The 27,721-nt window shown below is 44.0% G+C and overlaps 1 protein-coding gene across 2 annotated transcripts in view; it reads right to left on the bottom strand.

The window, feature by feature from the left end:
- Positions 1–4,815: 4,815 nt before the first annotated feature.
- Positions 4,816–27,721, bottom strand: part of map2k4a (mitogen-activated protein kinase kinase 4a) — a 259,462-nt gene continuing 236,556 nt past the window's right edge. For both annotated transcript variants that reach the window (XM_072483113.1, XM_072483114.1), the window contains 4 exons: positions 22,377–22,454; positions 21,984–22,132; positions 10,388–10,433; positions 4,816–7,225 (listed from right to left, as the gene is read on the bottom strand). In XM_072483113.1, the coding sequence (XP_072339214.1) occupies positions 7,112–7,225; positions 10,388–10,433; positions 21,984–22,132; positions 22,377–22,454 (387 nt within the window). In that variant the 3' untranslated portion in view covers positions 4,816–7,111. The remainder of the gene's footprint in view (positions 7,226–10,387; positions 10,434–21,983; positions 22,133–22,376; positions 22,455–27,721) is intronic.

Consider the following 27,721-nt stretch of genomic DNA (forward strand, 5'->3'; position numbering starts at 1 on the left):
TTTATGATCTAGGTAAATAGGTATCAAGGTAAATAATAGTTCACAAGGTGGCAATCACAGGGCAGAAAACTAAAAGGGATGGTTTGGAAAATGTTTTCCAATGGTTAGCATGCGGCCTTGTAGCTATTTATAGCTGCCACGAACCATTGTTGAAGCAAATCAAATAAATTATTTTCAACAGCAAATTATAGCGGCTTGAAAGGCAGCCATTTTGTGGAGCACCACACGAGCGAGTCATTTGAAAAAGTGGCTTTGGAATTGATTGGTTAGAGAAGTCTGTGCAAACCCAAGTGAAGTCAACAGTGAGAATGGAGGAAGGGCTCAGAAGGGGAGGAGATTGGGTGAGTAAACTAATTTAATAAAAACAGTCCACCCAGTTTTTTTTAATACAGGCTATCGGTAAACAAACAAATAAATAATAAAAACAACGGCCTTTATACATGGGAGTCTCTACACAAGACTGCCCCAGATTCTCATATTTGAAAGAAATATTTCTGCCTCGAGTCACTCCGGCACACAACCATTAAGCTAGACAATTCAAAACAAAGGTGTTGTTGAGCGGGGGGGGGGGGGGGTGGGATATATCTCTGGATAGTTTTATTCAGAACAGGCCATGCGATGCGCAATTGCTTGGAGTCAGTGGACTGGTCCATATTCAAGAACTCAACGGCCAACCTAAACGAGTATGCCACCACCAACACAGACTCATCAGCAAGATTGAGTACCAAAAAAGGTAGTATGCATGTTCCACAAACAGAAACCATGGTTTAATTGGGGGATTCGCTCACTGCTGAAGACCAGGTCTGAGACGTTCAAGACAGGCGACCCCGACTTGTACAAGAAATCAAGGTACGACCTCTGCACAGACATTAGGGATGCCAAGAGACAATACCAGACTAAGCTAGAGACACAGTCTAATGACACGGACTCTCATCGATTGTGGCAAGGCTTAAACAACATAACGAGCTGCAAAGCAAAGTGGAACCTCCAGCAGCAGCGCACCCCTCCCTGATGAACTCAGTGCATTCTATGCTCACTTTGAGCAGAAAACCATCAAACCGTTGTCAACTGACCCAGCAACTCGGAAAGCAGCGGGCCCTAACGGAGTATCTGGTCGTGCATTAAGATCCTGTGTGGAACAACTGGTGAGTGTGTTTGTGGACATCTTCAACCTCTCCCTACTCCGTTCCCACCTGCTTCAAGAAGACCACCATCATACACGCGGTGCCAAAGAAGAATCAGGCAACGTGCCTCAATGACTACCGTCCGGTGGCCGTGACATCTATCATCATGAAGTGCTTCAAGAAGTTGGTTATTGAGACATATCAACTCCATAGTCCCAGAACTTTGAGGTAGCACAACACAGGAGGTAGCACAACCACCAGTATAAAATCCATGTGTAGACAGAAATGATCAATTGGCCCGATAGGGATAATCTACAGAACACCTAATGTTAGAAGAGACACAGGAAGAAATACACAAGGAAATCAGGGAACTGAGTACCAAATATAGAATAATAATCAATGGGAATTTCAACTATTCTGAAATTAGTTGACCTGGAGATAGTTAAGGGGGACAAGAGAATGGAGTCTCTACACTTTTCTAACTCAGTGTAAGAGAAACCTTATAGGGAAGATTTGTTAATGGATCGATTAATGGGGAGCAAACCAGAGCAAGTAAGAGACGTAAAAGTCAGGGATATTTTAGGCAATATGAAATGAAAATCGCTTATTGTCACAAGTAGGCTTCAAATGAAGTTACTATGAAAAGCCCCTACCGATTCGCCACATTCCGGCGCCTGTTCGGGTAGGCTGGTACAGGAATTGAACGGTGCTCCTGACCTGCCTGGGTCTGCTTTAAAAGCTAGCTATTTAGCCCTGTGCTAAACCAGCTTGATTATATGCTTTAAGATAATAACTGAGAAAAGCAAAAACATTCCATACGCCAGTTATAGATTACTGAAAAATCCCTTGAGGGGCTGAGAATAGAACTCAGGATAGTAAAATGGATAGAACAGCATAGGTGGTCCAGAGTCCAGGAAATAGCTACCCCGTTAAAAAACACTACGGCACACCATTGATGAATCAAAGGTTCGGCACAACATCGTGGGCCGAGGGGCCTGTTCTGTGCTGTATTTTCTATGTTTCTATGAAGGTACAAGGGAAAAATTGAAAGCAAAGAGGCATAAGTACATGGACAGCGCAAGCAAGGGAGAGTACACACAGATATCAAAAAGCTGGCAAGGCAAGGAGGAACTATGAAATTAAATTGTCAAGCAGCTTAAGCCAAAATAGTAAAATATACTACAAGCACATTAATAAAACAAAGGTTAGGAGAATCGGGCCATTGAGGGATGGAGGGGGTAATAAATCACAGGCAACGATAGTGAAATGTCAGCGATACTACATAATTGCTTTGCTTCAGTATTTCCCACCAAGACATTAGGTGGACATGACATTGAAAGAGGGAATTAAAAATGATATAATTACATTTAAAATAGAGAAATATTAAATAATCTAATAAAATTGAGGACAAAGTACCGGCCTCAGATGGACTGTAACAGTGCATTTTAAAAGACTCTAGAGATAGCAGAGATACTATTCCACAAATTTAATAATTTACGAGAAAAGGTGTAGTGCCAGGGGACAGACGGATGGCCAACGTTATACCTGTACTTATACCTGTATTTAGAACAGACCCAGGGAATTATAGATCAGTGAGCATAAAATAGGTAGAAAAGTAACAGAATTCTGCTAAAGGAGAAAAACATTTGGAAAACAAAACGTGTTCAATTCTACAGTTACCAAAAGTGCTGCAAGTTAAGACTCATTTAGGACTCAGCATGAAATATTCCTTCACTCAGAGGGTTGTTTTCTCTTTGGAATTCTTTCCTCAGTGTAGTGAGGCAGCAGTGCTCACCACTGTGCCGCCCTGATTTTGCAGATCTTTAACCATTAAATTTCCTTTATATTAAAAAAGCAATCCAAGTTGCAGAAATGTGCTAAGGAATAAATGTCTGAAAGGTAATTACAATGGAGCTCATTCTCTGAAATAGGTACTTGAATGATGCAGTGTATAATACAAATTGAATTTCCCCTCTTGATTTAAAAATAAATAAATTTAGAGTACCCAATTATTATTTTTTTTCCAATTAAGGGGCAATTTAGTGTGTTCAATCCATCTACCTCGCACATCTTTGGGTTGTGGGGGCGAAACCCATGCAAACACGAGGAGAATGTGCAAACTCCACACAGACAGTGACCCAGAGCCGGGATCGAACCTGGGACCTCGGCGCCGTGAGGCAGCAGGGCTAACCCACTGCGCCACCGTGCTGCCCTGAATTTCCCCTCTTGCTTGATCAGCAGAGTCTACGTGCCAGTTTTCTTAACGTAGTAGATTCTATATTCACAGTTACATTCAACCTGTGTGGCAAGAATGGCTGTTTCAAGCTATCTTAAGGAGGAACTAACAAATAATACCAGGCCCTCCCTACTGTTTTTGGAAATGGATTTTACTGAGCTTAAGCACAGGTTTTGTTTTTGATTTTGTTTGATAGTGCAAAGTTAGTGACAATGAGGCAGCAAATTTAAACAGAAAATGCTGGAAATACTCAGTAGTCCAGCTGCATCCGTGGAGAGAGAAACGGAGTAAAAGTTTCAGGTTGTGACTTTTCAACAGAACAATCAGTGAGGCAGCAGTCCGTTTTGCATCTCGACTTCACTGTTTGTTTATACCTTCACACCTTCCCTTTGGGGACCAGTGGGATGTGTTGGAAGGATTTGCAGCTTGATTATCAACCTGTTTGAACTGTTTCTGTGACCAACAAGTCCTGGAGCAGGACTTCAACCCAGAGCTTCTGCTTCAAAGGCTGGGCGCTATCTAACAAGCTATAAAACCTCCACTTGGCATCCATGGAACTATTTGGATAAAATATAAAGAGATTATGCTGCATCAGTGAGGAGAGAAACATCAGAATAGTGAAATGTTACAAATATAACAGGTTTTAAGCAAGTACAGAGGCAGGGACCGATAGGTTGGAAGGCAGGGTGACTAAACAAATGGGGTAGAAAATTTTTGAACTCTGTAAAGCACCTAAATCAAAATACAAGGTGCTGTTCCCTGAGCTACTGCTGAACGTCAGCTGTGCAGGGGGTTGATGACAGAGGTCAGAGCGAGAGTGGTGCAGAGAATTAAAAGAGTTAAGGGCGGAAAGCTCAGGATCTCGCTCGTGGACTGAAAGAAGCTGCTCAACAAAGAGATCCCCCAATCTCCATCTGGTCTCCTAATGTAAGCTGCTTCACCTGAAACGAGTATTTGGGACCCTGCTGGTGGGAAGGGCGGAGACGAAATGTGAAATATTCTACCTACAGTGATTGCACGCAGAGGTACGATGAGAAAGGCATTTTACAGTATCGCACAAAATCAGACATTTCCATCCCACAATGGTGAGGTGCAATGGTTTGCAGTTGTTCAAAAGTTAAACAGCAGTCATTTGAAAATACAAACCTCATGAGACATGTTGGCAAAGTACTATTTAATCCAATTGCGAAGAAAGATCTTGTCAAAATAAACAAATGGCATTGAGCAACAAGCAGCCCAGGATTCAAAGAGGGTCAGCCCTACTGATGAGTTAAGTATTCATCAAATTGAACTGCTTTACCATCCACAGGTATCAATTTTAAAATTCAAGCCACATGCATGTTCTTCAGTGCAGGTGCACAAGCCTCAAGTTACTGTTGATTGAATGATTCCAGACAAAAACACATCAATCTGCTCTTTTAGGGAGAACATATAAAAGTGTGCATTTTTATCCCATTATTTCAATTTGGAGTTTATTTTTGCAATTGTGTGTTTCAGATCTTACAAAACAAGAACAAGGTCACAGTCACGTTCTAGTTTTATTACAACTGACCTGCAGGCAAGAGTATAGAACTATTACATGAACACATAAGATTCCATTTATGATGTTTTAAATATAGGAAGAAGTCAAACCAGTACACAGGATAAGAAATATCCATGAGCTCTGTAAAATAATGCTAAGATGATGTTACTCAGCGAGCTCCATTTTCACAGACAAGTAAGGCAATATCCCTGCATATCAGCTTTGATATTTTTTATACATTTTCTATGGTACAGGAAAGAAAAATTAACCAAAGTTCACAATGTACAGTTCTTATTCTATTTTCACAGTTTGTGACCATTATACACCTTTTTAAAGATACACTGTAATATATTCCTCACCCTTAATAGATTATAATCTAAGATTAATATAGGAATAAATTGCCAATTTTTACAGGCATTCCACTCAACAAGTATGAAGAAAAGCCCCCTCGACATTCTCATCAAGGTACCTTCTCCACTAGTAGAATTGAAAATATGAATGAATTGCCAAGCAAGGCTGGGGTGGGATGGAGGGGAGGTCGGCTTGTGTCTTTAGTATGAAAGCAGAAGAGAGGGACACAAAAAATCTGCATAATTTTATAACTTTAGTGACTTATTGATCTACAGTGGAGATACTTACTGGATATACTTGTCCATTACAAAAACGATCACAGCCCCTCCTACCCCTCCCCAAAAAGACAAGCACACCCTCAATAGGCATTGGTATGAAAAATAGAATCTCACAAAGAATCCTTTTTGTGTAGCACAAGTCTAGGTTCATGTGTAGCTAAAATTAAAACTTTCCTGTGGTTATCTCAAGTAACAGAATTGTTCCAGACATTCAGCACCTCTGGAGCTGGGCACCCGCAGTGGTGTTGCATCAATCGGAAGACTCTGCACCCAACATCCGAACTCGGTGACTTGTTCCTCTTACCATTTAGCAATTTTTCCCTCAGTAGACAAGTACAACCAATAACTAAACCAAACAAGTAGCCAATTGCTGTTATCGCATCGCTGATAAACCTGGAGGACCTTGAGGCTTACAGCAGTCACAGCTATACGTTTATTTTTGCATAAATAATTTCTGGTAAAAAATAGCACATTGAACCACAATATGAGCTGTCGGTGGGCAACATTTAAGAACATCACTGCCAGGTGCTTACTGCATAATCCATATAGAGCCTGCTTTTGTCTAAGATCCTAAGACATCAATGTGTACATTTACAGACTGATTAACAAACAGGAAAACATTCGTTGCTTTCAACACAAGCTTATTTTTTTTTCCAACATGCCTTACTCTTTGAGCATACTGCTCAAAGTTACACCATAGTTCACTATTTTTTTTTTTAAAGATTTCAATAGACAATATTAAAACACTTTTCTCAGGTGCCTAGGCTATTATTCCCAATAGTTACAAAGATATTATACAGTGAATGACATTAAGTCATGTAAAAGTTCTGTATCGGGGAAATACCTTTTTTTTTTTTTTTTTTTTTTTATACAGCAAATCTTTCCTGTATCAATTTTGTTTACATCGCAAATCTCAGTCCACACACTTTTTTTGGTGAAAGACATAGTGTTCAGTTATGCCCTTATTTAAAAATCATTTCAACTTTCTCAACAGTAAAATACAGATGAATTATTTCCTCCATTATAGACACTAACTATAAAGCAATTAAAATCAGCAAATCTATTGCACTTTGTGAAGCAAAATTCCTCAACATGTTTGAGACTGCATCGGAGTACTGATCAAAGTTTCCTGTTCATGTACAAGTTTCCTTACATTGAAGACAAAGCAGATATCTAGGAGTTCTTGTAGCTGCTGCCAAAAATATTCTATAGAATGGAAGGAAAAGCTAGTCCAAGACTTGGTCTTTCCAGTACTGCACACTGAGACGTCGGCAGTTTAAAACTCTTCCCAGCAATGGCTGCATAATATCCCAACAAGATCCAGACTTAAACGAACATACTGGCAGCTTCCACACGTCTAACCCGAAAAGGCAATAACTATCTTTGATCCAGATAAACTCTCGTGATGACTTGGATACAATGAGAAGGATGCTTTTCGAATGGACAATTGTGGGCAGACACAAAGAAAATGGAACACCAATTTTTATTGCACGGTCTGTTTGAGCAAGTTAAAAATAGAAACACTGCAATGTGTCATAAAACAAATCTTTACACCTTGATTTCTTTCAGCCGTTTTAAAGCCGTCTTTTCAGCAGCAGAATCAATCAACGTACATTGGGGAAACAGGGGTTGGGGGCATTTGATCCAAGATTTTGCAAACATAATTTGCAACGTCCACCCTGCGCTCCTCGTACATCGAGATGAAAGGATGTTTCTGAATAAATGAAAACAACAGCATGCTTTGGATATAGAAATCACATTTCTTCCTGCAATGAAAATGTCCATCACATGCATGATGTGATCTCTCAGCAAAATCCCATCTGGGTTGGTTTTAAATCATGCAAACATTTCTACTGTAAAGTTATTTAGAAAGATTCACATATTCAGCATTTAACATTAAACTTTACACATTCACAATGCAGGTAGGAAGTTGAGAATTCCATAGCAATGGCAGTTTTAAATTTAAATAGCTAAAAAGTGAAAGTTACAGCAAACTTTAAACATGCAGAGGGCAAGGATTTGAAGAATTTAACCAGAGAAAATTAAACTATTCATAGAATTACAGAACATTATAACACATGGGGATAACTGGTTCATCGTGCAGGTGTTGACACTTTGAAAGCAACCAATTAGTTCCAATACTCTGGCCTTTCCCCACAGTCCTGAAAATTCTTCCCCTTCAAGTATTTATCCAAGTGGCCTTATGAAAATTAATGAAACTGCTTCCACCATCCTTTCAGAGAGTGCATTCATGTTATAACCATTTGCAGACAAGAATTTCTCCGTATTTCACCTATGGTTTCTTTTACCAATTACCTTAAATCTGTCTCTTCTGGTTACACTCTGCCACTGGAAAAAGATTTTCCTTATTTACCCAATCAAAACCATTCATGATCTGAACACTCCCATGAAATCTCCCCGAACCTTCTTTGCTCCTTGCTCCAAGGAGAACTTAAATTACTCATGTCACTCGACGTAAAGTCTCTGATCTCTGGTACCATTCCAGTAAACTGGCCCTGCATCCCTTCAGCAGTCTTGACAACATTCCTAAACTAAAGAAGTGGACACAATAATCCAGCTGAGGCCCAACAACGATTTATAAAGATTCAGCAGAAATTTTTGCTTTTGTATTATTATAAAGCCAAGGGTTTTTCATCCCCTTTCCTTTGAAAGACAGAGCCTCTATAATTTCACCTGCCAAGGATCGGTGTACATACATCCCTTAGTTTGCTCAGTTTCTGCAACCACATTAAAACTTCCCCATTTAGTTTATAATTGCCTCTCTTCATTCTTACCTCCAAAATGCATCACTTAACACTTCTCTGCATTAAATTTTATCTGCCGTGTGCCTGCCCATTTCATAGGTCTGTCTAGCCTCCTCACTCTGTGCCTGCAAACTTTGGAATCATGCCCTGAATACCCAGGTCAAAAACAGCAGTGGTCCTACCAGCAATGCCTGTGGGGACACCACTGTATATCACAGTCTGAAAAAACACGTTTACCATTATACCTCATTTCTCGCCCTTAACCAATAATCAATTCCATGCTGCCACTTTAAATCCTGCTTGCAAGTCTACTTATGTGGTACTTCATCAAATATCTTCTGAAAGTCCATATACACAATCTCAATTATACTACCTCCAACTTTCTCCATTACTTCCCAAATCACTGAACAACGATTAATTCAATCACAACCAGCCATGTGAGACACCTGAAGTTCAGGACTGCTTCAGTTTTAGCATGAAAACAACATTCAACAAGAACAGGAAAATCTGAAAACATACAAGTCAATCAACAGCTCTTGTTTTGTGTGCATATCTGGAAAATGTAAACAATTTGATCTCTCCACATGGACTGCTGTGTGGTTACGTTTTTGTTTCATATTTCTAACATTGAAATTAAGTAGAAAGCAAAAAATACTGCCAAATCTATGACATTCCGCTCTACTACTTTAAATACTGTATTGAGCGTGGAGTTGTCCATATAGCAAACCCAAACATCCAGCCGGCTGTCCGTGTTGGACCAGAGTTGAGAGGAGCCAATGTTTTTGAAACTGACCAGGTAACAGGGTCAGAGATCAATTTTTACATTTGTACACTAATTTATAATTAGGGGAGAGGGAATGGGAGAGAAGAATGTGCAAAATAGTTTGGAGATTATGTTAGGTTTTGTGGGAGGCAGCGAGCCATTGTTTTGATGTCACTGCCTGATCAAAAACTATTCAGATCAAGTTTGTTTGACTGGTTCATAATATACTGGGAACACTACAATGCAAATTTGCAGACCCGTGCCAGACACAGGATATGTAGGAAGAGCAATTTTTTGTTTTGGCCAGATAGTCAAGTGGACAGCTCAACAGAGAACCACGAGAGGGCTGTTGGTGGCTTATTTATCTCAGAGGTAAAGGTAATTGATAGTCTGATCACCTGGCTAGTGCAAAAAAAAAAAGACTGAGGAAATCTGCATGTTGGAAAACTTGAACAACTGTCCAAAGTATGGGGCTTCCTTCATTGCATTATATTGCCTTGATTGCCCATTTCCAGGGGAGTATTTGGAAGCTTTTGTCAACTCAGCTAAAAGATTCTGGATTCCTTACTTTTGAAACAGCTCAAGTACTTTGCCTACCTCTTTGAACAATCTTTTGGTCACCTGTCCTAATATTTCTCCGTGTAAAACTAATCTCATACCTGTGAAGTGTCTCGGGAGGTTTTAAAACATTAAAGAATCTAAATAAACCGAAGTTGTTGTAGTGCAAGTCAAAGCAATGCTAGTTACTTGCTGAGTGTTTTTATAATCATCTCCCATGTAAATAAATCAAGTTAATGTGGCCTGGCAGCATGGTGTGCTGAATTTCAAAACAGAACAGGAGCACATGGTCCAATGCATAAAATCAAAAAGGGATTGACTGTTACTTCCAAGGCAAACTATCCCATTTACGTCTTACGTAGGGTTGCAAGCTTCAATTCATAGAAGACTGATGAATATTGACTCTTTCTTCATATTATTCAAGAATGTTGAGAACAGGACTGAATTGTAAAAGATTATTTATGGGCAATTGGAGATGGCTTTGGTATAAGCAACCTTAAAAGCTGCACAATCACAGACGAAATTGAGGTTTTGTGATGCTGACACATTTGAAATTTGACAAAACGGATGGTCTGTCAACAGAAGAATGATCAATTATTTCACACAAACATGAGTGATATGCTTGCACTTTGCTGTCAAATGGAAGGTTCATTCACTATTTTGGAAATCGTTTAAAGTGTGCACTAAAAATAGAAAATAGTAATCTTTATTTTATACATAATCCTGTTGGCTACAAGTAAAAGCAGGATGTAAATTTAGGGCTTGAGCAGAAATTGAAAATTAAACTCACCAGAAGTTCTTTATACTTTGGCCTTTTGGACTCGTCCTTTGTAAGGCTAGAAGAGATGAAAGCGGTTATGTACATATAGAGTAAGCAGCACAGTGTATTCAGTATATTCAACTAATGCTTCCAATGGAAGCTTGGTTACATAGCATACGTTGTTGACAGTTAACTTCCCCCTACCATCAACATTTCCCCATCCCTAGTGAAGATATCAAATTCAAATCTGAAGTATGCTTTCGCAAATGCCAACAGCCCTACAGTAGCTTGCCAGATGATCCTTCTTCAAGACTGACTCTGGACACTGTCAGCAGATTATTTAGTAAGGTCAGCTTCCTTGGCAGCACCTCCAAACACATGACCATGGCCACCAAGGGCAAAGTCTATGGGAACACCAGAACGAGAAGGTAACAGCCATTTGATTTTGTCACATGTTGATTCAATCAGAATCTTGGAACTTCCTTCATAACAGCATTGTGGGAGCAGTGAGGCATTATAGGTAGAGCTCACAAATAGGAAGGGTGCAATCACAATGGTAGGGTTGTACTATAGACCTCCCAACAGCCAGTGGGATATAGAGGAACAGATATGTAGTCAGATTCTGGAAAGGTGTGAAAATAGCAGGGCTGTTGTGATGGGGGTTTTAATGGCTGGGACTCCCTTAGTGTCAGGGGTTCTCAGATGGAGAGCAATTTGTTAGGTGTCCCAGAGGATTTTTTGAAACAGTATGTTGATAGTCCAACCAGGGGGCGTAACTGGATCTGATATTAGGGAATGAGCCTGGCAAGGTGACCACAATTTCAGTAGGGGAACATTTTGGGAATAGTGATCATAATTCCGTAAGTTTTCGAATACTCGAATGGATAAGGACATGGATGGTCCTCGAGCGAGGATGCTAAATTGGGGGAAAGCCAACTACAACAAAATTCGGCAGGATCTGGAGAACGTAGATTGGGAGCGGCTGTTTATGGGTAAATCTACATTTGATATGTGGGAGTCTTTTAAAGGCCAGTTCATTAGAGTGCAGGACAGGCATGTCCCTGATAAAATTAAGGACAGAAATGGCACGATTAGGGAACCATGGATGACAGGGGAAATTGTGAGACTAGTCAAAAAGAAAAAGGTAGCATACACAAGGTCTAGGCAACTAAAAACAGACCAAGATTTTGAAGATTATAGGGAAAGTAGGAACCAACTCAATCGGGGAGTTAGGAAGACTAAAAGGGGCCATGAAATGTCACTGGCAAACAGAGTCAAGGAAAATCCCACAGCCTGGACTTCTGCTTGTGACCATGGAGTGATTGGTCACCTCAAGGGCTGTTCCTGTTCAAAGTCACAGAAAAGGGCTCTTTTTACCCAGATCCGGGTGGAATTTTGATGAAAAGGCCTAGGTGAATGTTAGAGGAGTAGTTTATCCCTGGAATGGTATGTCTTCTGATCACCGGACCCGTCCAAAAAAAAAAGGTTTGGCTGTAAAGTTGATACAGTCTTCTTGTGCTTCACAGACGTTTCTTCCAGCATGCAGGCAGGGGAGGGGCAAGCTGTAAGGCCCCAGATACAGGAATCGATGACTTTTATCAAGGAGGAATTCCATAAACTGAGGAAAGAAATGCATGAGGATCATGCAAAGGCCATTGCAGAAGCTGTGGCACCCCTGAAGAGTACTTTGGAACGGATGGAGGGGTGTTTGGAGGTGCAGGGGTCACAGATTCGGGAGATTGAAGGAGTGATCTCGGACCACAGCGATCGTGTGGTGGCTCTGGAGGCGGAGGTGGGGCTCCTAGGAGACCTTTGTAAAACGCTGAGGGCAAAGGTGGAGGAGCAGGAGAATGCCTCGAGAAGGCAGAACCTACGAATACTGGGCCTGCCTGAAGGAGTGGAAGGTGTGAGTGCCACAAGGTACGTCTCGAGGATGCTGGCAGAAGGGGGGCTAGATAAGGCCCCTGAAGTGGACGAGGAGCATAGGTCTCTGAGGCAAAAGCCTAGAGATGGGGAGCCGCCGCTGGCGGTGATCGTGAGACTCCATAAATTTTTGGAGAAAGAGAAAATTCTACGGTGGACCAGGGAGAAGCGTAGCTGCGACTGGGTGGGAAATAACGTCCAGATTTATCAGGACATCGGAGCAGAGTTGGAAAAACGGCAGGCAGGTTTCTACAAGGCCAAGGCGGTGCTGTACCGGCGGCAGATCAGGTTTGAGGTGCTCGACCCGGCGAAATTATGGGTGAAGTTTGGAGGCCGGGAGTACTTTTTCGAGACCTCAGAAGTGGCCGAAGACATCATTAAGGAGCATAAACTGGGGGACAATGGAGTGGACAATGCTTGGGAACCGGGGTTCTTGCACTATGTAATGGTCGGGAGCATGTTTGAAGTGGGTGTAGGGATTGGGGGATTTTCACCTTTTGGGGGGGGGGGGGGGGGGGTTCTGTACAATGTTGAGATTGTAAGGAGTTGTAGGGGTGAAAAGTTTGTGGGGATGGATGTTCCCATCCCTCCTCCTGTTTTATGGGACTGTTTGTGTTTAACATCTGTTTGTTTGCTTTTAGAGAAGGCTACCTGGAGTTCAGGAGAAGTCCTTGTTTGGGTGGGGGAGGGCAAGGCCAGCAGGAGGACTAGGTACAGAGTGGAATTAAAGGGGCAGGAGTTAAGTGGGGAAGATGAAGTGGTTAGAGTGTGGAATGGACTGCCTGCTGTGATAGCGGAATCGGACACTTTAGGACCTTTCAAGCGGTTATTGGATAGGCACACGGAGCACACCAGAATGACAGGGAGTGGGATAGCTTGATCTTGGTTTCGGACAAAGCTCGGCACAACATCGAGGGCTGAAGGGCCTGTTCTGTGCTGCACTGTTCTATGTTTGGATATGACGGATGGTAGAGGGGATGGGAGGCGCAAGCCTCCGGTAAGGTTGGTAATGTGGAACATCCTGGACTGAATGGGCTGGTTATAAGGTCGCGGGTGTTCGCGCACCTCAGGAGCTTGAAAGTGGGGGTTGTCTTTTTGCAGGAGACACACCTCCGTGTGAAGGACCGGGTTAGGTTAAGGAAGGGGTGAGTCGGGCAGGTTTTTCACTCGGGGTTTGATTTGAAATCGAGGAATGGCGATTTTAATGAGCAAACAAATGGGATTCATGAATGCGAAGGAGGTGAGGGATCCAGGTGGAATGTGTGATTGTGTGGGGTATTGGAAGGGGCACCGGTAGTATTGGTAAATGTGTATGCCCCAAATTGGGATAATGTGGGTTTTATGAGGAGGTTGCTGGCAGCAATCCCAGATTTGGCCACGTACCAGTTGATCATGGGAGGAGATTTTAACTGTGTCCTGGAGCCGAGGGTGGATCGATCGAGCCCCAGGTCGATGGGTAGGGTACAAATGGCAAGGGAGCTGGGGGGAGGGGTAATGGAGGATGGGTATGGTGGATCCATGGCGCTTTCAGAACCCGGGGGTAGGGAGTATTCCTTGAATACACCTAGACGTGTGAAATTGAGGATTGATTACTTCGTAGTGAGTACGGAGATTTTTGTTGGGGTGGAGAGGGCAGAGTATGCGGGGATAGTTATCTCGGACCATGCACCCCACTGGCTGGATATTCGGTTCAGTACGGGACGAGACCAGAGGCCGGGGTGGAGGTTTGACTCTGGGTTGTTGGCGGATAGAGGTTTTTGTGATAAGGTGCGGCTGGCGATTAGGAATTATGTGGACTTCAATCAGAATGGGGAGATGTTGCCGGGCATTTTTTGGGAAGCACTGAAGACAGTGGTCTGGGGAGAAATCTCATTTACGGTTCGTGCAAATAAGGAAAGGAGGGCGGAACATGACCGTCTAGTGAGCGAGATAGTAGAGGTGGACAGGGAATATTCGAGGGTGCCCACCGTGGAGGGATTGGCGAGGAGGAAAAAGTTGCAGGGGCAATTTGACAGGCTGACAATGGGGAGGGTAGTAGGGCAACTGCGTAGGGGAGGGCAGTAGGGCAACTGCGTAGGGCAAGAGGGGTGCAATACGAGAATGGGGAGAAGGCGAGCCGCTTGCTGGCGCACAAGCTGCGGAGGCAGGCTGTGTCCAGGGAAATATTGAAGATCCGGGCTGGGGATGTGGTGTCAGAGCCAGGGAAGATAAATGAGGGATTGAGAGAGTATTACCAGGGACTTTATGAGGCAGACCCAGGAGGAGAGGAGGGGGACATGGGGTGGTTTCTGGTCGAGCTGGAATTTCCCCAGGTGGAGGAAGCAAAGAGGAGCCTCTGGGGCTGAGGGAGGTGCAGGATAGTATCAGGGGTATGACGTCGGGGAAGGCCCCTGGACCGGATGGGTACCCGGCAGAATTTTATAAGGAATTTGCGGCGGACCTGGCACATCTGTTGGGGGCATTTAATGAAGCACTGGAGAAGGGGGAGTTGCCGGAGACGATGACGCAGGCAGTAATCACACTAATACCCAAAAAAGGGAAGGATTCGGTGGAATGTGGGTCGTATAGACCCATATCACTATTGAACACGGATGTGAAAGTATTGGCTAGGTTGTTGGCAGGGAGGATGGAGGATTGTGTCCCGGGGGTGGTTGCAGAAGATCAAACAGGTTTCGTGAAGGGCAGGCACCTCGCGAGTAATATAAGACGGCTGTTGAATGTGGTGATGAATCCGTCGACAGCTCTGGTACCGGAGGTGGTGGTGTTCATGGACGCGGAGAAAGCATTTGATCGGGTGGAGTGGCGGTACTTGTTTGAAGTTTTGGGAAGGTTTGGGTTTGGGCCGAGATGTGTGGCATGGGTGCAGTTGCTCTCTGTGGCACCAAGAGCGAGGGTGAGGACGAATGATATGAGCTCACGAAGCTTTGACTTACACAGGGGTACGAGGCCGGGGTGCCGGTGGTCATCGCTGCTGTTTACGCTGGCCATAGAGCCGTTAGCGATGGCTCTCAGGGGGTCGGCAGAGTGGCAGGGGATAATGAGGGGGACAGAGGGAGCACCGGGTGTCGCTGACCTCTTGCTATATGTTTCGGATCCGTTGGAGAGCATGGGAAGGATTATGGGCCTGTTGGGGAGGTTTGGAGGGTTCTCGGGATACAAGCTGAATGTAGGGAAAAGCGAGGTCTTCCCAGTGAGTGAGCTGGCAGAGCGGGCTAATTTTGGGGGGGGGATGCCATTGACGGTATCGAGGGATAGGTTTAGGTACTTGGGGATTCAGGTAGCGAGGGAATGGACGGGGCTCCATAAGTGGAACTTAACGAAGTTGGTGGAGGAGGCCAGGGAGGACCTTAAGAGGTGGAATACACTGCACTTAACGTTGGCGGGGAGGGTCCAATTCGTGAAAATTAATATTCTGCCGAGGTTCTTGTTTACCTTTCAGGCTCTCCCGATCTTTATACCAAAGGCCTTTTTTCGGAAAGTGGACACAATCATCCCTGACTTTGTATGGGCGGGGAAGGTGCCGAGGGTGGGGAGGACCCTGCTACAGAGGCAGAGGCAGCACGGGGGGTTGGCGTTGCCAAACTTGCTTCATTATTATTGGACGGGGAATATGGACGAGGTGCGACGGTGGTGGGAAGGAGAAGGGGTAGAGTGGGTTAGGATAGAGGAGGAATCTTGTAAGGTGTCTAGTTTGAGTGCTATGACGACGACAGCATTGCCAATGGCTCCAAGTAGGTATTCAGGGAGCCGAGCCCAGTGGTGCAGTACATGGTGAAGATACGGAATCAGCTGAGACATTTTAGAGTGGAAGGGATATCGGTGCTAACGCCACTGCGCGAGAATCATGGGTATGAGCCGGGGGGGGATGGATAGTGTATACAGGAGGTGGAGGGAATTGGGGCTGGTCAAGATGAGGGATTTGTATTTGGAGGAAGGGTTCACCAGTTTGGAGGAGTTAAGGGAGAGGGTAGAGCTGCCGAGGTGTAGTGAGTTCAGGTATGTACAGGTTAGGGACTTTGCATGAAAGGTCTGGAAGGGGTTCCCTAGGTTGCCGGGATACACCCTGCTGGAGCAACTACTGCTTCCAGATGTGAAAGGGGAGGGAAGAATTGGGGATATATATAAGTGGCTGGAGGAGCAGGGAGGCGAGCGGGTGGTGAAGATCAAGGAGAAATGGGAAGCGGAGTTGGGAATGGAGATCAATTGGGGAGTATGGAGTGAGGCACTACGAAGGGTAAACGGGCCCTCATCTTGTGCCAGGATGAGCCTGATACAGTTTAAAGTGGTGCACAGGGTGCATACGACTCGGGCGAGAATGAGTGGGTTCTTTCAGGGGGTAGTAGATGAGTGTGAGAGGTGTGGGCAGGGGCCAGCGAATCATGCGCACATGTTTTGGGGTTGTGAAAAATTGGGAAGATTCTGGGCGGGAATGTTCTCAGTCTTAGCCAGAATAGTGGAGGAGGGAGTGGACCCGGACCCTTTGGTGGCGATATCTGGGGTTTCAGAGAAGCCGGAGCTCATGGAGAGGAGGAAAGCCAATGTCTTGGCCTTTGCCTCTCTGATTGCACGGCGACGAATTTTGCTGGAGTGGCAGAGAAAAATCTGTACAAACTGTATAGTTGATTGTTGGAAGAATGTTTCCCGGGGTGTTTATTTGCTGTAACCTACTTTGATACAAGTTTGAATAAATGCATTCAAAAAAAATAATAAAAAAAATTCCACGGCCTTTTATACATATGTAAGGAGTAAGAGGGTATCTAGGGAAAGAGTAGGCCCACTCAAGGACAAAGGAGGAACGTTATGCGTGGAGTCAGAGAAAGTGGGTGAGATCCTGAATGAGTATTTTGCATCAGTATTTGCCAAGGAGAGGAACATAATGAATGTTGAGGTTAGGCATGGGTGTATGAATACTCTAGGACATGTCAGCATGATGAAGGAGAAGTGTTGGATATCTTAAAATGCATTAAGGTAGACAAGTTCCCTGGGCCAGATGGGATATATCCCAGGTTACTGTGGGAGGCAAGAGAGGAAATAGCTGGGGTCTTAACAGATATCTTTGCATCATCTTTGACCACAAGCAAGGCCCCAGAGGACTGGAGAATAGCCAATGTTGTCCCTTTGAATAAGAACGGAAGCAGGGACAAGCCAGGTAATTATAGGCCCGCGAGCCTGATGTCAGTGGTGGGGAAGCTGTTGGAGTAGATACTGACGGACGGGATATATTCACATTTGGAAGCAAATGGACTTGATGGTGATAGGCAACATGGCTTTGCGCGGGGAGGGTCATGTCTTACCAACTTCAGTTTTTTGAGGTGACAAAATTAATTGACGAGAGAAAGGCTGTGGATGTCATCTACATGGACTTTAGTAAGGCGTTTGACAAGGTCCCTCAAGGCAGACTGGTACAAAAGGTAAAGCCGCATGGGATCGGGGTGTGCCAGCTAGATGGATAAAGAACTGGCTTGGCAACAAGAGACAGAGAGTAGCAGTGGAAGGGAGTTTTTCCAGAATGGAGATCTGTAACTAGTGGTGTTTCACAGGGATCAGTGCTCGGACAAAATGATCTGGAGGAAAATGTAGATGGTCTGACACTAAGATAGGTGGAGTTGCAGATAGTGAAGGGGACAATCAGAGAATACAGGAGAATATAGATAGATTGGAGAATTGTCAGGTGGATGTACCTTTAAGAAATAGGTGTTTATCAAATAGCTGCAGTGATGTCAGTGTGTGGGTGGAGCTGGGTTGTCTGTCTTTCACATTCATTTTGAGCTGGGAGCTGCAATGTATTTTTGGTTCCGTTTTCAGAGTCGGAGAGCTGCATTCAAAGCAAGCAGCTGTGTAATGATCTCTCTCTCTACAAGCTAAAGAATGTCTTCAGCTCATTGATGATTTCAAAGTAATACTTGTTTCTGTAGAGAATTTAAACCTGCTGTCTTTATTTAAAAAGGGTTTAACTTATGGATGTTGTTTGGGAATGTATTAAGGGTTATCTATAGAGTACTGTACCTTTGGGGGGGGGGGGGGGAGGTGGTCAGGGTTGGTAGTTGATAAACTGTTTACTGTGTGTTTATAAAATGTTAACTGGATTCATAAAATAAAGATTGTTTTTGTTGAAAAATACTTTAGATCTCTGTTGCATCACACCTGTAACGTGGGCTCTTGTGCTCCCCATAACCAAAATCTATTCAAGGTTGTGGGTCAGGTGAACTCCATGATATACTTTGGTGTTCTCTAAACCCTGGCCCGGAATAGAATTAGGAAGAGAAATGGCAGATGGAGTTCTGTCCGGACAAATACAAGGTGATGCATTTTGGAAGATCAAATTCAGGTGTGAATTATAGAGTAAATGGCAGAACCCTTAGGAGTATTGAAATACAGGGGGATCTGGGCGCTCAGGTCCATAGGTCCATGAATGTGGCAATGCAGGTGGATAAGGTGGTCAAGAAGGCATACGGCATGGTTGCCTTCTTCGGTCGGGGCAACGAGTACAAAAGAGTTGGAAGGTCATGTTACAATTGTATAAAACTTTAGTTAGGCCACATTTGGAATATTGCTTGCAGTTCTGGTCACCACACTACCAGAAGGACATGGATACATGGGGGCTTTGGAGAGAGTGTAAAGAAGGTTTACCAGGATGTTGCCTGATCTGGAGGGTTTTAGTTATGTGGAGAGGTTGAATAAACTCAGATTTGTTTTGTTGGAAAGATGGAGGCTGAGGGGAGACCTGAATGAGGTCTACAAACTTACAAGAGGAACAGACAGGGTGAATAGTGGGGTTAGTTTCCCCACTATTTTTCCCAGGGTGGAAGACTGAATTACAAGGTGAGAGGAGGAAAGTTTAGGGGAGATGTGCAGGGAAAACCTTTCACGCAGAGGATGGTGGGTGCCTGAAACGCATTGCTAAGGGAGGTGGTGGAGGCAGGCTCAGTAGCAAGTTTAAGGTGTGTCTTGATTGATACGAATGGGCGTGGAATGAAGTGATACAGATCGTTTGGGCTAACAAGTAGTAGGTCGAAATAAGGAATCTGGATCGGCGCCGGCTTAGTGGGCCAAAGGGCCTGTTCCTGTGCTGTAATGTTCTTTGTTCTCCTTCATCCATAGAATCCCTATTGTGCAGGCTGCCGCCTTTTGGCCCATTGAGTCTGCACCAATCCTCTGAAGGAGCACCCTACCTAGGCCCACTCTCCCACCCTATTCCCATAAACCCCACCTAACCTGCACATCTTTGGTCTGTGGGAGGAAACCAGAGCACCCGGGGGAAACCCACATAGACACTGGGAGAACACAGACAGTCACCCAAAGGTGGAATCGAACCCTGGTTTCCTGTTGCTGTGAGGTAATAGAGCTAATCACTGTGCCACCATACCGCCCTTCACAGGAGTTCAAGAAGCAACCCCACTAACCTTTCAGAGCATCTGGAATGAACATCAAAAGTTGCCAGCCTTGCCAACAAGGCAATGAAGAAGGATTTCTGAATGATTTGTTCCCTCCCTGGAGGGCTGACCCCAAATATCAACTGTTGCCCCAGCTTACTCGGTTCAAACCAGGAATCTAAAACGTGGGATCTTCCGCACCCTGGGTAATGCGCCTGCCCAGGGCAGCCAAACACTGCATCTTTCCCTTGAGATCATCCCGAGCTTGGATATCTTCCTTTACCAAGGATGCTTCGATGTGCCCCTAAACCTACAGTGGGCGATGCTCTTCAGTCAGTCCAGGGGACAGGAGAGCAGGCCAAATTGACTGCCTTTCAGAGGATCTTTCAGCTTTGTGGATTAGAAACTAGTTTCTTCCCATCAAGTATGGCTGGTATAAGAAATCTGTCCGATTCAAGCCCCAAGTTATGGAACTACCACATAACCGTAATTAAGGGTATATGAACAAAAGACATTTCAAATGTGTGCATTCTACTTTAAGTACTGTTGCTCAGATGTGGCTTTGAAGCATGAATAATTTACCAGACAGTGAATCATCTGCAGGTTTAGAAAAACAACATTCAGCATGAGAAATTCTGTCTATTCTTTCTTCAAATGTAACAGATGTCACTTAGTCAAGATGAAAACAGAGGTTATAGTGATTGTAACAAATACACTTTAAACACTGACCAGTAACTTAGCAGAATTAGTTGTGGAAGCATTTTCATTAACAATCTGTATTCCAAGAGTCCTTGCGGGAACTCAATCAATTAATTGGCCCTTTTAAATGTTACTCGCAGATAATTTGTTCCTTGTAAACTGGGAGCAAAATTTCTTATGGGCAGTTTGAAATATGCAAGTATGTATTTTCATTACTGCTAAATAAATCCCAAATCCCAGCTCAAATTTCATGTGACCACCAGGTGGCAGAAAAATGTTTATTCTTCCGAGTTAATTCAACAACAGGGTTGGGTTAAAGGGAACAAACAAACACAAAAATAAGGCAGTGTTGAACTCGTAAGAACTGACTGCAATGAAAGAAATGTTTAGTTCTTCACTTCAATAGAACTGATGCATTTTAATGGCAAAATTAACAGGTACATTGCAACCCAACTCCGAGATTTCCAATTACAACCCAATTGCCGAGGTCGGAAATCCTCCAGGACCCAAGTTCTTTTGCTCCAAGAGCTTCATTTTGAGAAAATATGAAGTAGGAGTCGCCCATTTGGCCCTTGAGCCTGTTCGTAACCCTGGATGCCCTTCTAGATCAAAAATCTGTCTAACTCAGTGTTCTGACTTGGGATTAATGCAGCAATCTTGCAGATTTTATTAGCTCATACATTTATCAAGAATTAAAATGCTGCAATATCCAGAGGCTAGGCAAATGAAAGATTTAATTCAGAGCATCACAGGAAGCTTTCATTTCCAACAGACTACCTTAGCATTATGTTACATTCAATATAAAATCATGTCAGAAGCTAACAGGGCAGGCTTCTCACTTCTCAATATGTCGAAGTTAAAAGGTGAACTTTTCTTATGTAGAGTGAAACAATAGTGATATTGCATCAGTTCTATTGAAGTGAAAAAGAAATGGTCAGAGTTGGTATACTAGTAATACGAAAATAAAAACAGAAGAACACTGGGACCAGGAGATAACAGAGACATGGAAGGCAAAGGGAGGACTGCTTGAACTGCAGCTTTTAATTTTTACTAGTGTAGGGCTGTGATTACAAGACAGTCCTGACATCCGAGCAACTTCACATTATTGAAATATTTCAGATCATCTCAGTATAAGCAGGAAGTTTGACAATGGCGAGCCAGATACAGGATGAAGGAAATATAATTGAAATGCACAGGCAAAGCTCAAAATATTCCACGTCCTCACAACCATGCCCTCTAGAATGGGAAAAGCTGCTTTCTTAGTTTCAAAGTTCACAGCGATTTTGGTGCTTTCAAAAATTAGAATCAATACAGCTACCCTCAAGATGTGAACATTATCGCAGAAATATGGGTGGGGAAACCTGGTGGCAGCACAGTACCAGCATCGGCAACTAGAATTCGAGAGCTCCTGGGTGGGTGGCACTGTGAAGATACAACTACACAACATCTTGAGCAACCACACCAACTCCGGGCAAACCTTGGGAGGAAAGTCTAATAAATATCTACGGGCAATTGCAACAAAAATAGGCGTGACAGAAAAAGCGCAACAGGAAGGAAAGTACTACTCAAATGAAAGGGTCCAACCAGAATGAAGCATTACTTTATTCACAACTGCTTTGCATAATTCTTACCACAAGTTAACAAAGTTAATGAAGCTGGGAGAAAACGCCCTCTCTTCAGAGTTGCAAAGCTGTGGGGGATCTCCTTTTACTACCTGGGTTAATTGATCAAATACACTGTTCCATTTTGGATATGGGAATCGTCCAGTGGCTAGTTCATACTAGAAAACAATAGAAAAATGGAGGTTATTTCAAAAATGCAACTATTTAAAAAAATCATTCATGTCAATATGCTCAATCTTTCAGCATTCCATCATATTCAACAATTTATATAACGTTAACATGATAAGACATTTCAAGGAACTTAACTTTTAACGGTGAACCAGAAAAATTAGATTTGTTTTTGCTTCCAGTGTGTTTATTCAATTTAAAGTTGTTTAAATGTCCAACAGACACTTGACTTACTAATGTGATTCCCAAGCTCCAAACATCTGATCGCACATCATAGCCTTGTCTTGAAGCACTTGGATCTATTCTTTCAGGCTTTTTTTTGGGAGACGGGACAGAAAAGGAGAAAAAGGGAAGAGGAAAAAGATACTTCATTAATGAAGCAAACTGCAGCTTATTGGTGTAACTAATTCAAGCATGACTCACTTTTAAACCAGACAGAAATTCAGTTTAAGGGCAGCATGTGGCACAGTGGTTAGCATTGGGACTGTGGCGCTGTGGACGCGGGTTTGAATCCCGGCCCTGGGTCACTGTCCGTGTGGCATTTACACATTCTTCCCATGTCTGCGTGGGTTTCACCCCCACAACCCAAAGATGTGCAGGTTAGGTGGATTGGCCACACTTAATTGCCCCTTAATTGGAAAAAAAAATTGGGTCCTTATATTTAAAAAAAAAAAATTCCCGATACCAACCCCAACATCAGTAAAGCATACTCCACAGCATAAGATTGAATGCTTCCAGTCCTCATACCAGCCATCTTGGTGACATTTATAAAAGCTTCCAAATTGTATCTATTTTTGTGTGCTCTGTACCAGTGCCAACTCATTTCTTGCAGGGTCCTTTCAGGCAGCAGATGTGGCTTCCAAATAGTCTGATGCACATATAGACTGAGAATCTGGAAGTGGTAGTCCAGTAATTAATCAGAACCTACACCTTCAGAGCCATACTCCAAATTTTAGGATGTTTAAACGCTCACGGTATCAAGGAGCAAGTTGATTGAATTATATAGACCCAATATTCTAATGCACTGCAGCTATAATCATTCAATCGTCTACAACTGAAATATGAATCCCTTTTCTCCCCAGACTTTCTGCATACTTCTAGCAACTGATTAAAAACATGATTTTGCCACTTTATTTTGTAATATTCGGTATTTCTGAAGATTGTACTAAGATGGGCTAAAAAGGTAATGATATCTTCATCTTCATGGGAACATTCCAATAAATATCATAGTGAATTGGTGCAGCAGTCACATGCCATGACCACTTGCTCATCTTTGGCTCTGAACAACAATTGACAGTCTAAACATGCCAGCTTTACAAGCTAGTGAATGGAAATAATGCTTGGCAAGCACAGCTGAGACTTCAATGTACAAACAAACCTTTTCCCTGAGGCTTTCGCATCTAATTTTAACATCGCCCAATTACCCCTGCATCTGGCCATATTCTGTGACTGACAATCTAATGATATGAGCCACCATGCAAAAATATTTTTATCTATTGTGTCCATTTCAGAATAGAGGATTTGTAGGAAGAGTCTTTAACACTGGTATTTGTGGTCGTTTCCTGCCTTTCAGTTTAACAAACCTATCTGGATATTTTTTTTGGTCCATTTCACACAAAGATGTTTCTGTCGACATTCAGATTACGTTCTACAAGGTTTCCCAAGCTGAGAGAATTCCTAATTAAGCTTAATACTTTTAGAGTTATGCAATATATGACATTAATAATAAATGAAGATTTACTTACGTTACTGTGAAGGAATTTGGACGTAGACCACACACTATTTTAACGTAAATGCAGAGAACTTTACAGCAATCCAGCTTAAGAGGCACAATTTTGGAAACTTGTTTTTCACCGATTAAATATGGGTTTAAAGGGACTTCCGGTGATGGCGGGCGGGAGGCAGCCGTGCGTTGGAGGGCTCCCGTTCGGGAACGGCATTGTCAGGGGTTAATGCCCGGTCCTAGGGCCAGCGAAGGCAGTAAAATTCGGGAGACAGCACAGAGGAGGGGAATGTCAAAGACCAGCAAAATAACGGCTGTGAAAAAAGCGGCTGAAAGTCCGTCGGGGAGTGGAAAGGTCACCGCGGGGTCAGTAAAGAAAATGGAGGCTGGAGCACCAGGGGAGGCCGCATTGCTTACGGCTGAAGAAATAACTACGGTGATGGCTGCGGAATTCGAAAGGCAGTTTGCAAAATGCATGGAGACGGTGAGGAAGGAGATGAGGGAGGTTTTGAGTGCGCAGGTGGAGGAGGCGATTTCCCCGGTGTTGACGGCGGTGGAGAGCGCAGTGGCGGAGGTGCGAGAGCAAGGGGAGGCGCTGAAGGAAGTGGAGGAGACATTATTGCAGCACGGTGATCAACTTGCCTCGATGGGGAAGGAGATGCAGAAGGTGATGGACATTAACAAGGATCTGCGAGGAAAAATGGAAGACCTGGAAAACAGATCCAGGCGACAGAATTTGAGGATTGTGGGGCTGCCCGAAGGAGTTGAAGGGCCGAAGCCAACGGAGTATTTTGCTGCGATGGTGGCAAAACTATTGGGGGAGGGGGAGGATCCCTCCCGGTATGAATTGGATCGAGCTCATCGGTCGTGGAGGCCTGTACCAAAGGCGAGTGAGCCGCCAAGGGCAGTGACTCTGTGCTTCCGTAGGTACAGTGTGACGGAGAAGGTCCTGAGCTGGGCCAAGCAGAAGCGGGTGGTGCAGTGGGCTGGAGCTGGTATACGTGTATACCAGGACTTTACGGTGGAGCTGGCGAGGAGGCGGGCTGCCTTTAACCGGGTGAAGAGGGCACTGTACATTAGCAAGGTGCAGTGCAGCATTGTATATCCAGCGAAGCTGAGGGTGACTTACAAGCTCAGGGACTTTTATTTTGGAACGGCGGAAGCAGTGGAGGAGTTTGCGAAGGCAGAAGGACTGTGGCAGAGCTGACAAATGGAGAAATGGCCATATGCCGATGTAACCTCATGACTGTATTTTCTTCTTTTTTGTTTCACTGTGTGCGGGTGTAGGGGCTAAAGGAGCCAATGTTGTATATATTTGGACAAGGGAAGGGATGGGACTTTCACTCGAAATGAGGGCTCTTTGGGGTGTAGGTGGATATGCGGGGTGTGTGTGCTAAAAGGGGATCTCTGGGCTTTCCTAGGGCCGGGCAAGGGGGAAAGGGACCCGGGCGGAGGCCTCCACGCTGGCCGGTTTAAGCCGGCCATTGAACGGGAGTGAGGTGGGGGGAGGGGCTACGGCCATCGGAGCCTGGCAGAACAGGGTCCGAGTGGTCTAGCCGGGGTGGAAAGTTGGGGGGAAGGAACCGAGGTTGGGAGGAGGAGTTTTACAAGAGGCAGTGGACGGGAGGAGCTGGAGACTTGGGGGGGGTGGGGTGTACAACTCTTGGGTTTCATGTACGGTACTCTTTCAGAGGCTGGATGGCGTTGAGTGTAGGGGGGGGGGGGGGGGGGGGGGAGGGGGGAGTGGACTCTGTAGGTCAATGGTGACAATGGGCGGTCCTGGACTCCTTTTTCTTTTTATCCTTTGTTTTTTGTTTCCACCGTGGGAGGGTTTGGTTTATTGGATGCATATATTGACAGGTGGGAGGATGGGATCATTGGTATTGTTAAGGGGATTGATTTTGTATTTATTATCATTTACTGTTTGTGGGTGGGGTTTGAAGGAAAATGTGAAAATGTAGAATAAAAAAAATATTTAAAAAAAAATATGGGTTTAAAAATCTACTTATCATTTTGGGGCAAGTGTGGAGATATGGATAAGTCAAGTGGCGTGTTTCTGGGGTTGAACTGGTTCCAAGACAGCACATTTAACATGAGGATATGGTTTATTAAGTAATCCCGTATCTGAACCAATTACAATCACATCTGCAGTGCTCCAAAGCATTATTGCGACAGGTGGAATCTTCTGCTCTCCCCCGAGGTGAGTTTGCTGACAGGAGGCAATTAATGCCCACTTAAGGGCCTCATATTGTCGCAACTGGTAATAACCACGCAGGGAGCATGAGGAGCAGACCAAAGCAGGATTGCTTACCAACTCGCGGGGAGGGTGCCTATCTCACGAGCTAGTCAGAGTAGAAATGTCAGAATAGATAGGATGAAAGCATGGCTCGAGAGATGGTACAAGAGGGAGGGATTCCAATGCCTGGGGCATTGGAACCAGTTCTGGGGGAGGTGGGACCAGTCCAAACCGGACGGTCTGCACCTGGGCAGGACTGGAGCCGATGTCCTAGGTGGGGGGGGGGGGGGGGAAGAGGGGTGTTTACGAGAGCTGTTGGAGAGGGTTTAAACAAATGTGGCAGGGGAATGGGAACTGATGCAGGAAGTCGGAAGGTAGTAAAACAGGGACAGAAACAAAAGGCAGTAAGGGGGAAAGGTGTAAGGCAGAGAAGCCATAGTCAGAAATCAAAAAGGGTGACAGTACAAGGTACAGTGACTGAGGGGAGCTCAGTGAATAGGCCCAGTAATACTAAAAGGAATAAAACAGGAAGTAAAAACATAAATGGTAAGCGACGTGGCAGGTTGTTACATGAAGATATGGGCTCAACGACAAGGAAAATTAGGAGAAACGTTAAGAGGAAATATAACTTAGGAGAGGTTACTGATCGAGGTGTTAAGATTCAAAACAGGTATAAAAGCCAGCATAAGTGTACTTTACCTGAATGCTCGTAGTATTCGGAATAAGGTAAATGAGTTGATGGCGCAAATCATGGTGAATGACTATGATTTAGTGGCCATTACTGAAACATGGTTAAAGGATGGTCACGACTGGGAGTAAGATATCAGAGGGTATCAAACTATTTGGAAGGACAGAGTGGATGGTAAGGGATGTGGTGTAGCTCTATTATTTAAGGATGACATCCGGGCAATAGTAAGGGATGACATCGGTGCTATGGAGGATAAGGTTGAATCCATTTGGGTGGTAATCAGGAATAGTAAGGCGTAAAAGTCACTGATAGGAGTAGTCCATAGGCCACCAAATAGTAACATTATGGTGTGGCAGGCAATAAACAAAGAAATAACTGATGCATGTAGAAATGGTATAGCAGTTATCATGGGGGATTTTAATCTACATGTCGATTGGTTTACCCAGGTCGGTCAAGGCAGCTTTGAGGAGGAGTTTATAGAATGTATCCGCGATAGTTTCCATAAACAGTATGTAACGGAACCTACGAGGGAACAAGCGGTCCTAGATCTGGTCCTGTATAATGAGACAGGATTGATTCATGATCTCATAGTTAGGGATCCTCTCGGAAGGAGCGATCACAATATGGTGGAATTTAAAATACAGATGGAGGGTGAGAAGGTAAAATCAAACACTAGTGTTTTGTGCTTAATCAAAGGAGATTACAATGGGATGAGAGAAGAACTAGCTAAGTAGACAGGGAGCAAAGACTTTATGGTGAAACAGTTGAGGAACAGTGGAGAACCTTCCAAGCGATTTTTCACAGTGCTCAGCACAGGTTTATACCAACAAAAAGGACGGTAGAAAGAGGGAAAATCAACCGTGGATATCGAAGGAAATAAGGGAGAGTATCAAATTGAAGGAAAAAGCATACAAAGCGGCAAAGTTTAGTGG

This window comes from Scyliorhinus torazame, chromosome 18 (assembly GCF_047496885.1).
Source record: "Scyliorhinus torazame isolate Kashiwa2021f chromosome 18, sScyTor2.1, whole genome shotgun sequence".
NCBI lineage: Eukaryota > Metazoa > Chordata > Chondrichthyes > Carcharhiniformes > Scyliorhinidae > Scyliorhinus > Scyliorhinus torazame.